This window comes from Solea solea, chromosome 7 (assembly GCF_958295425.1).
Source record: "Solea solea chromosome 7, fSolSol10.1, whole genome shotgun sequence".
Taxonomy (NCBI): domain Eukaryota; kingdom Metazoa; phylum Chordata; class Actinopteri; order Pleuronectiformes; family Soleidae; genus Solea; species Solea solea.
In genome coordinates, this window is record NC_081140.1 from 4,367,411 (window position 1) to 4,378,218 (window position 10,808).

The window sequence follows — 10,808 nt, forward strand, 5'->3', positions numbered from 1 at the left end:
ATGATAAATAATCAGAAAAAACCTACTTGTGGTCAAAAATATATTACATCCGTAGTGGTTTAGCACTACCATAGAGAATGAATAGGAAGTTTTAGGGCTGTTTAGCTAAATAACTATGGGCCCCATTCCCGGGCAATGCAACATTTGCAACATTTATTAATATTTAAATGATAAATAATCAGAAAAAACCTACTTGTGGTCAAAAATATATTACATCCGTAGTGGTTTAGCACTACCATAGAGAATGAATAGGAAACGTTTTAGGGCCGTTTAGCTAAATAACTATGGGCCCCATTCCTCGGCAATGCAACATTTATTTGCAACATTTATTTATATTTAAATGATAAATAATCAGAAACGTTCATGCTGTGCCACCTCTTCTTTCCACTCAGAAAAGACCGTCTCCTTACTGTTCAGCCAAGCGAGAAACAGTGCCGCCAAAAACCTACTTGTGGTCAAAAAATATATTACATCCGTAGTGGTTTAGCACTACCATAGAGAATGAATAGGAAAAGTTTTAGGACCGTTTAGCTAAATAACTATGGGCCCCATTCCCGGGCAATGCAACATTTGCAACATTTATTAATATTTAAATGATAAATAATCAGAAAAAACCTACTTGTGGTCAAAAATATATTACATCCGTAGTGGTTTAGCACTACCATAGAGAATGAATAGGAAACGCTTTAGGGCCGTTTAGCTAAATAACTATGGGCCCCATTCCCGGGTAATGCAACATTTGCAACATTCATTATATTTAAATGATGAATCAGAAAAAACCTACTTGTGGTCAAAAATATATTACATCCGTAGTGGTTTAGCACTACCATAGAGAATGAATAGGAAACGTTTTAGGGCCGTTTAGCTAAATAACTATGGGCCCCATTCCCGGGCAATGCAACATTTATTTGCAACATTTATTCATATTTAAATGATAATCAGAAACGTTCATGCTGTGCCACCTCTTTCCACTCAGAAAAGACTGTCTCCTTACTGTTCAGCCAAGCGGGAAACAGCGCCGCCAAAAACCTACTTGTGGTCAAAAAATACATTACATCCGTAGTGGTTTAGCACTACCATAGAGAATGAATGGGAAACGTTTTACGGCCGTTTAGCCAAATAACTGTGGCTGCAATGCACTGGCCCGGGTTCGATTCCCGGCCTATGCGACAATCTTTATTTTTCCTTACGTATTCTGGCATTTGATATTGTAATATATACATGTAGAATAAAAGATAATAGATAGATCGCTACCACTGCAATACCTATTACTAATAATATTCATATACTAGATATATTGAAATCAAAATACCATTGTAAAACCTATTAATAATATTTAAATAATAAATAATCAGAAACGTTCATGTTTCTGGACACTGACAACAATATCACCGAACAAACCTGGTACCAGTTGATATAAAACAGTCTTCATCCACGCGAATAAATAGCATTCATTCCCTATTTGAACAAAAAAGCTTCCACTTAAAGTTAAAAACATGAATGGCAAACGTTTCAGGGCCGTTGCAAAGCACATTGGCCGGGAATGGGGCCCATAGTTATTGAGCTAAACGGCCATAAAACGTTTCCCATTCATTCTCTATGGTAGTGCTAAACCACTACGGATGTAATATATTTCTGACCACAAGTAGGTTTTTGGCGGCGCTGTTTCCCGCTTGGCTGAACAGTAAGGAGACGGTCCTTTCTGAGAGAAAAGAAGAGGTGGCACAGCCGCAGCAGAGAAACAGAAGACAGCGTCTTTTTTCTCGTTCCTCGACATGTTTTACAAACGTTTTGTACTTTTCAATAAGTGGAAGCTTTTTTGTTCAAATAGTGAATGAATGCTCTTTATTCACGTGTATGAAGATTGTTTTATATCAACTGGTACCAGGTTTGTTCTGTGATATTGCTGACAGTATCCAGAAACATGAACGTTTCTGATTATTTATTATTTAAATATTATTAATAGGTTTTACAGTGATATTTTGATTTCAATATATCTTCTTCTTCTTCTTAGGCCTTTAAGTTCCTAGAGGAACATAGGCCATTGACGAAGCTCTTCCATCCTCTCCGGTCTTGGGCCCTTTGCTCCAGATGTTGCCACAACAGCCCTTCGTCCTTCATCCCTAAATCCTTGATGAATTTCTTCTGCCTCTTTTATCGCCCTCCTCTCACTCACTTTTCTGTCTGTGTCTTTGGATATCCAGGGCGTGTTGTTGGTCTCCCTTCTCCCGATCACTTCTTCGTCTTTTCAAAGGTTTTTAGACCTGTCCATATCCCCTCCACTGTGCCTGGGTTTTCTATATCTAGGGCTTGGTACCAGTTGTGCCACACAGAGTTCTGATGTACCTATATCCGTAAAAAGCTGTGTGTTGAAGCTTCATCTGGATCTTTGCTGTGAGGAGGTGGTGGTCAGAAACCATGAATCGATTATTAATCGATTACTAAATTAATCGACAACTATTTTGATAATTGATTAATCGGTTTGAAGCTTTTTTCATGGTTAAAACTAGATTTCTGATTGTTTAAGCTTCTTAAATGTGAATATTTTCTCCGTCTCTTTGCTCTGGATAACAAAGAAATTATTAAAAGTCAATCATTTTGGTTTGTGGACAAAACAAGACATTTGAGAACATCATCGTTTCCAGGTTTGACGAACACCAATCAACATTTTTTAATCAAACAATTAATCGATGATAAAAATAATCGTTAGTTGCAGCTCTAGTCAGAGCCTGCGTCTGCTCGTTTTCTAGCTCTGACATCCAGCAACGTGTGCCTAAACTTCTGGCTAATGCAGATGTGGTCTGTCTTGTTTTCCGTGGTGTGGTCAGGAGACACCCAGGTGGCTTTATGGATGTTCTTGTGTTGGAATACTGACCCACCTATGACCAGGTTGTTGTCTGCACACGCTGCTGTGTACCGCTCACCATTGTCGTTCATGGTCCCTACTCCTTCTTTTCCAATGACTGACCCAAAGCCGTTGTTGTTTGCCCCTATCTTGGCGTTCATGTCTCCCATCAAGATCATGATGTCCTTTCCTTTCCTGGCCTGGATTATGGTTGGTAGTTGGTCGTAGAATTGGTCCTTGGCTTCATCATCAGTGTCGTTTGTACCACTTGGATGTTTGTTTTCTTATGCGTGGTTTGGAATTTGGCTGTGATGATCCGAGAGTTGAAGCATGAACGCTACACCCTCTGTGTGTGGAGCAGAGTCATCTGGATGTCCTGAGTAGAGTATGGTCTCTCCACTCGCCAGCCTGGCCTGCCCTGACTGAAGCCACCTGGTTTCTCCTAGACGAAGGAGCGAGATCCCATACCTCCTCATCATGACATTTAAGACCGACATTAATGAAACTGAAGAAATACTGACACACTTTTTCCAATTCTTAAAGCGATAGACCACCTGGAATCTGTTTAGAGAGTCGAACGTCTCCCAGCTGGCTTTAAACTTGAACTCAACCTATAGTTTAAACCTATAAATCTATATGTCTGCTGTGCAGCTCTTTCTACAAGCCTTACATACAAACTATGTTATCAAATAAAAGTTGTGTGTTATGTAAATGAAAATAAAAAATAACTGCAATGGTGAAAATCAAATGCCAGATACTAAAAAAAAAAAAGGATTGTTGCATTGGCCGGGAATCGAACCCGGGCCTCCCGCGTGGCAGGCGAGAATTCTACCACTGAACCACCAATGCTTGTTATTTCAGCTAAACGGCCCTAAAACATTTCCCATTCATTCTCTATGGTAGTGCTAAACCACTACGGGTGTAATGTTCCTCCCGGCCACTCGCACCTTTGGCGCTGTTGTGCCCGCCCGCTTACTGTAAACACGCCTTCCTCACGCAAAACACTTCTTCATTCAGTGTGACAGGCTGGAGAAAGACGGCTGGAGATCCGAAGCGCACGACATTTATCGCAGAATACTTGGTTTTATCCAACAAACAAACGTAAGTAAATATGTAAAGAGATGTTTTGATGACGGACTATATCAATAATGTGCAGATATTTACGTATTTACAGCTTGAATCTCGTACGAGACGCACAAATTTTCAGAAATGTATGTGATAAACCTTCGTTTTTTATGTCGGTTAAATGTATGTAAGAAACCTTAGTTTTTTGTGTCGATATCACGCGTAAATACTCTATATGTTTTTAATATTTTCGTTTAAGTCTGTGTGTGTGTTTCTGTGTGTGTTTCTGTGTGTGTGTCCGCGAGACGTAACTTGTACGGTCAAACTTATCATTAATGCTTACATGGCACATATATCGTTTATAATGTGAAAATTGTCTTTTTTTGAATGATAATGATTCACCACTGTCAAGAAAATACTAAATGTAAGTGGTGAAGTCATGACAAAACTGCATGCTACAGTATGATAAGTGCTGTCCCCCCAACCCCTCTTTCCTCTTTGTTGTTTTTCCTTTCATCCTGTACTGCTGACTTCACACCCCGAGTTCAAGTCCTAGTTGTTTCACACCTCACCAGATCAATGAATGAGAGTAAACACCTCACCTTCAAATGATGGTGTTCAACCTAAAGGCTAATCAAGTGCTTTCAACCTTTTACAACTTGAAAAGATATACATGTTTTATACCTCTAATATTTGTTTGATTTCTCTCAGGCTATCATGCAGCAGAGAGACAACATTTTTCCTGGCAGGAAAACAGTGACCTTCCGTAGGGGTCCTCGGGGGTACCTCCTTCAGCAACCAAGTGATGCAGCAAAGCTCCTTAAGGACAACCCTTCGCTGCAGGACAAATCTGCACCTCTGAGGGAGGACGCTGTGAGGGAGAATGCCCTGACTGTTGTCCGTGTGAGGGGAGGGGATACCTCAGACAAGACGGAGGTACTGGGAGAGTACATCCTGCAGTTTGGGAAGTATAAGGGGAAATCCTTCCGGTGGCTTTTGGAGTATGATGTAGGGTACACCATCTACCTCATCCAACATGTGGAAAAAGAAGAGGCTGCAGGAGTGTCAATGACCCAGGGACACAACAAGGACAGCATATTGTCCTTTGTCAGATATGCCTGCAGCTTTCGCGACCTCACATCCCTTGTGAGCTACCAGCCCCCCCCCCCCCTAAAGCAGCCTCAGAGGATGAGCAGCTGGTGGGCTTTGGCGCTCGTTCGAAGAGCACCTGGCGGGAGGTGTGGGACAGCAGGGCTGACGGCTATGCAGCCTTCATCCTGAAGAGCAAGTGCTTTCCGGGGTCGCAGATGCACAGGCTGCAGCAGTACCTCATGAAGCACTCAACCTCCGTCCCTCCACTAGTTCAGAAGGCACCAGAACAAGCCACGAGTAGGTCTTTTCAGTATGCACTACATGTTTTTTTTTTTTACATGTTCTACCTGCATTCATTTATATCCAAGTACAACTCCACAAAACATATGCTTATGTAAACCAAAATGTCGTCTTTACAGCACTCTTAATTCTGTCTGTTCCACAGTGATGGATGACGATGAAGAGCTGGAGAGAGCAATGCTGAGCACTGAGGAACTAGTAGAGTGTAGTATGTCATTTTTGTGCTTGATTTTTCCATTTACTCAACATTCAAGGTTGTTATTTAATGAGAGTCTGCTAAACTAATGAACCTTTGTGTGCACTGCCAGCTGCTGCTCCATCATCATCGTCATTGTCAGCTGAAGTGCGACCATCCCCTGCCACACAAACAGGTTCAGTGAAAGTCTACGCCTGTTGGATTGAGCCACCATGAATTGCTCTCCAAAATTGAACGGAACCATGAATTTAACCGTTCTCTGTGTGTTTTTATTGTCCCAGCCATCTTCTGGCCTTGTTCTGTGTTCCGGCCATGTTCAGGCCATGTCCAACTAATACTGTGTCTGCATGCTGGTGTTCCTACTAACAAATAGGGTTCATGAATTGATTTCCTCAACGTAGAGGGTAAGTACCCCTTTTTTTTTTTTCTTCATGCATGTTATGTAAAACAAGAATTCATATTGCTTCCTCTGCTCAAACTAGTAAAGGCTAAATGTTGTTATAACTGAATATCAATCCATACACAAGTGTGTACAGTACAACAAAAGCACACAATCACACTCACAATCACACGTGAAAATAATGACTCAAGGTAAAAAAACCTTGATTGTTGTAAGACTTAGCAGGTGAAGTAATAAGTATATGTATAAGTGATATTTGAGTGATTTCTGTCTCTAGCAAGACAAGTTGTTACACAATTTTAACTGACATTTAAATGTCTCCTTTAGTGACATCTGCTTCAGTGTCAAGACCACCCGCTGACACTAAAGAAAAACAACCGACGCTGCTAGTGGATGGTAATTGCACTTGAATTTGTGCCTCTATCTTAAATGCCTAAATCAGTCAATCCATTACAAGTTGTACTTAAATGATTTTAATGTGGAATGCTTTTTCTTACCTGGTTGTCTTTCTATCTAGCCCCCGCTGCCTTGCCGACAGTGAAGACACCTGTGCCCCTTCCTGCTGAGCTGCAGTTTATGGTCAAAGAGCTAGAGAGGACTGTCTCTGCACCAGGTGTGTATCACAGGCTGACTGACATATGCAGTTTCATTTAATGAACAATGTCTATACTGTTGCCCATATGAGTTCCTTCAAGGCTGTGCAGCGGTGGTAACAAATATGGTAATTATGTAAGTATGTGATGATAAAGTAAAGAGTTTATTGGCCTTAATGGAACCATACATTTGTCTTTTCCGGAGCCCTCCCATCCTCTGAGACCTCCTCTGCTCCTCACACACCTGAGCCACTGCCCAGTAAGATATTCTCATAACTCTTCCCAACCATTACTGTGCCCTAAATGTGTCCTCTTATTATAGTCTAAAATAAAAAGAACAAAAAGCACAAATGTTATGACAGCTCACTTATCTTTGTCTTTTTCCACCCTTGTTCTAACAGCTGGTCCTTCTGTTGTGCCCCGACCGACACTCAGACCAACCCCCCATACTACACCTGAGCAACCACACAGTAAGATGTTACTCCTAACTACTCTTAATTACTGATGTTACGCTGCCACCACATTGTTTTCAATATAAATTATTGCATCTCACTAAGTACATTCTTTGTCTTTGGTTCTCCTTGCCACAGCCGAGCCCCCTGCCTTTGCTCCCCCACTGGCAGCAGATCAGGACATAAACAGTTGGAGCTGCTCCCATCACCAGAAGATTTGGATGAGGACAGAACTCCAGTCTCTGGGACTGTGGCCTGGGTTTCAGCATATGCTAGGGCCAGGGCATGCGCTTTCGCTATGGCGTCTCCCCCCACAGCCTGAACTCATTGACTCGGTGTCAACTCTCCCATCCCGCAACTTCTTCCAGCTCCATCCATTTTTCATCTGGAAACCTGAGAGTAGCATAATGGTGAGACTGAGGAATAATTATGTACTCCCTTGCCTTCATGGTTGTCCGAAGCCAGACGTCGTCTCAGCCGGTGTGGGAAGGCCTCGAGTGATTGTCGGCAACCAAGGACAGTACTACATCCTTGCCTCGTGCCTCCGCTGCAAGATGTGTAAGCGGATGTGGTTTGCCGACAGTCCTCGGTGGCTGGAGAAACTGCCAAAGCGCTTCACAAACATTGTGCCAGCATTCCTGACTTACAAGAAGGCCATTTGTAAGTCTGTGCTTCATGAGCTGAGGCGCACTGGCAAGTCGCCCTCTGACGTGGCTAACCAGGTGAACGAACTGCTGCATCTTAAGTATGAACAAGCTCACCTTGCATATCTCGGCAGCATTGTGAACATCTGGGACGCTGAGGCTGGGGTTTATGGGCAGAGAACACTCGGTCACCTGGTGAGGAAGGAAGACCCACCACTAGACTTTGGAACCTATGAGGACGCAGGGGGATGGAGTGGAGTCTCTGTCTCTGCCTACTACTTAGCTGACTGCCTCATTGATGAGTATCGGCGCCAACAGCCAGCAATCACAAAGCTCCTGCAGGGCACTTTCGGACAGGTCGTGCGCTCTGACCACACCAGGAAAGTGGCACGAAAAGTGACCCTGTCATCAGGCACCATGTCCAGTTATGCCATCATGAACGAGAACTGGATGATCGCCTCCTGGGTCATGGTGCAATCAGAAACAGAGAAATCGCTTACGCCTATGTACCAGGGGTTAGCGAAGAGGTACGATGATGCTGGGGTGGAAAAGGCCAAGTACCACTGGGTAGACAGGTGAGAAATATCTGCAGCTAATAAACTGGTTCAAATCACTTTCACGGTCATAACATTTATGTTACAGCTTTTACAATACAACACATGTACAATACACACTACTATAATACAGTATTGAAATCGTCTTCTTGACATTTTTTTTATTCTAATCCCCTCCTCCTGTTCAGGGACTGCTGTGCGCCATTCAGAATCCCTGACCTTCAACACGGAGAGTGCCTTAACTGGGATGCCTGGAAGACGACAGAGTCCATCGTTGCCGAGGCCACAGTTGGTGCTCTGGAGAACACTTGTGCGTCTCGTACAGACTACAACCGCAACATTGTGGTCAAGTTGGACCTGTTCCACTGTATGATGCTCTGAAGTGCACTCCCGAGTAAAGCGCCTCATACAGTGAGTGCACTTCAGAGCATCATTCCCTCTACAGCACCTTCTGCCAACTCCTCTCCTCTGCCTTCTCTGTCGTGGATCAGGAGGACCTACAGAAACTGACAGGTGCTTACCAGTTCTGTGGAATTCAACCGCCAAATCCCACAAAACAGCATATCAGAGAACACTGTAGAACCCTGATCCCAGCACCAGCAGAACTAGTCAACAGAGTGGAGAAAGTTCTTCGACATTTCCACCTGACCACAGACCCAAACAATGTACCTCTCTTCAAACATACCATGCTGAAGACTTGGCGTATCCAGAGGGTGCACATTCTGCGTGGGTGCCTGAGTGACCCCCAGCTCCCTGGGGGAACCCTGTACAGGTATGGGGGGACTCTGCAGCTGAACCACGTCCCTGGTGACGGTGCGAAAGTCCCCATCTGGATTCCTGTCAGGGGGACCTCACAGCAGGAGGGTTACCATTTCCATCAGTCCCAGTGGATTACTGGGACTCATGTGTCCTGTGAACTGTTCCAGGCTCAGGGCATGACAGGGGTGGCAAGATGGAACTACAAGCGGCTTCTGGACCTGAAGCAGCCAGATGTGACCCTCCCGCCTGTTTTTGATCCGTTGCTCATAATGGAGCTGAACTCTGCTTCAAAGAGAGTGACAGGAAAGGAGAAGTACCCTCTACTTTGCCTCTCTGATAGGGACACAGGAGAGAGATTTGGACTCGAGTACATTGAGCCAGAGTGCCGCCCAGTTCCCCTAGACTGGAACAAACACAGGTCAAAAGGGAAGGATGATGTACCGGTTTCCAGTGCCTCCACCCCCTGGCCCGACACCATCTGTAAACCTGGCCCCATCCACTCCTGCACCTGTGGCCCAGCCACCCCAGCTTCACCCTGCTGGGAGCCGTAATGTACAGCTGATGTCCCAAGGAAGCATGGAACATCCAGCTATAATGGGTAAGTCAATACCAGTTTCTGCCAACATTTTAAATGCCATGGACATCACCTCAATATATATGGGTAAAACAATCTTTTTCTTAAAATGCTTTTCTTTGTTCCAGAAACTTCACCTCTGCCACTGAGGTCCTCCCCACAGAGTGCCCGCACCGGACCGATTAAGACAGGTGGAAGAGTCTTTGTCTTGGACCACAAGCGCTGGCCGTCACCAATGAAGGCAGCTATAGACAGCCTCCTAAACACCTACCATGGGCAGAAAGAGATGGTAAAACTTGTGGACCATGCTGCCATGGTCCATCAATCTGCCTCTGACCCAAATAGTCTCCTTCACCCCACCACCAAACATCACATTACACTGTACACAAAACACCTGGCAAAACAACTGAACACCAGCTCTTCTCTGAACACCAGTCCAGAAAAACTAATGGAGACACAGAAGCTGTGGCAAGACTTAACGGAGGGAAGTGAGACTGTCCATGTCCCAGTTGTTGTGCTGCCACCAGCCACTGTCAATCCGGTCGATGTCAAATGTGTGCCACCTGAAAAGCCATTGGCAGAGGACAAAATACAGCAAATGCTACAGGACATTCAGCAACAGCTACAGCGGCAGGAGCAGCAACAGCTACAGCAGCAGGAGCAGCAACAAAAGCCACGGCAGACCAAAACGTGCCATGCGTGTGGGCAGCCAGTGTCACGCTACCAAAATGATGGATCATCGGTCCATCATTTTTACCAACAAGGCCCTACACGCTACCACTACTGTTCCACAAAGGTCTTCCAGACATACTCTGCAGAGGGCCTGACAGACCCCAAGATGACCTTTGAAGCATTTGCTCAGACTGCATTCTTTCAGCGTGAGCTGCAGCTAACGAGGGACAGAGTGGAGGAAAAGGCTGCCAAGAGGAGAAAACTCATGGAACCTGTGGCTCCTCAAACGTAGGGGCGAATGTGCCGCTTCTGCCATACGACGCTGAAGCAGAGCCCCCACGGCAAACACATTCACACAGGGTTTCCTGGAGTGGCAGGCAAATACATTTACTGCCCTTCAAAGGTCTTTAACATGTATAAATCAGAGGGTATGCTTACAGAAATGACATGGAAGGAATTCCAAGCATCACCCTTTTATGCCATGGAAAAGAAGAAGTGGGCAGCGGAGAGAAAAAAATAGAACATGTTGAATGAACAATCCAGGAGTGGCTCCATTGTGTTGTGTGCTTGTGTTGTGTGCACAATGTTGTGCACACATATGAAGTATATAAAAAGTTAAACTTGAACTTGAACTATGAGTCTTATTTGTCCACAAACCAAAG

The 10,808-nt window shown here is 44.4% G+C and overlaps 1 protein-coding gene and 1 non-coding gene across 6 annotated transcripts in view; one reads left to right on the forward strand and one right to left on the reverse strand.

Annotated features, from left to right (window-relative positions):
* LOC131462741 (uncharacterized) overlaps nt 1-10,725 on the forward strand; it is a 17,032-nt gene extending 6,307 nt beyond the window's left edge. Inside the window, exons 2-13 of one of the 5 annotated variants that reach the window (XM_058634235.1) lie at nt 3,863-3,946; nt 4,622-5,299; nt 5,448-5,510; nt 5,611-5,673; nt 5,780-5,902; nt 6,226-6,294; nt 6,416-6,511; nt 6,697-6,750; nt 6,893-6,961; nt 7,082-8,162; nt 8,330-9,498; nt 9,603-10,725. In XM_058634235.1, the coding sequence (XP_058490218.1) occupies nt 6,475-6,511; nt 6,697-6,750; nt 6,893-6,961; nt 7,082-8,162; nt 8,330-8,522 (1,434 nt within the window). In that variant the 5' untranslated portion in view covers nt 3,863-3,946; nt 4,622-5,299; nt 5,448-5,510; ... (2 more) ...; nt 6,226-6,294; nt 6,416-6,474 and the 3' untranslated portion in view covers nt 8,523-9,498; nt 9,603-10,725. Of the gene's footprint in view, nt 1-3,763; nt 3,947-4,621; nt 5,300-5,447; nt 5,511-5,610; nt 5,674-5,779; nt 5,903-6,225; nt 6,295-6,415; nt 6,512-6,696; nt 6,751-6,892; nt 6,962-7,081; nt 8,163-8,329; nt 9,499-9,602 lie in introns of those variants that run through there. The other 4 variants (XM_058634233.1, XM_058634236.1, XM_058634238.1 and 1 more) reach the window with 4 other exon arrangements.
* Nucleotides 3,624-3,694, reverse strand: trnag-gcc (transfer RNA glycine (anticodon GCC)). Its single transcript has one exon. It is a non-coding gene; the product is annotated as a tRNA-Gly (tRNA).
* Nucleotides 10,726-10,808: the final 83 nt, after the last annotated feature.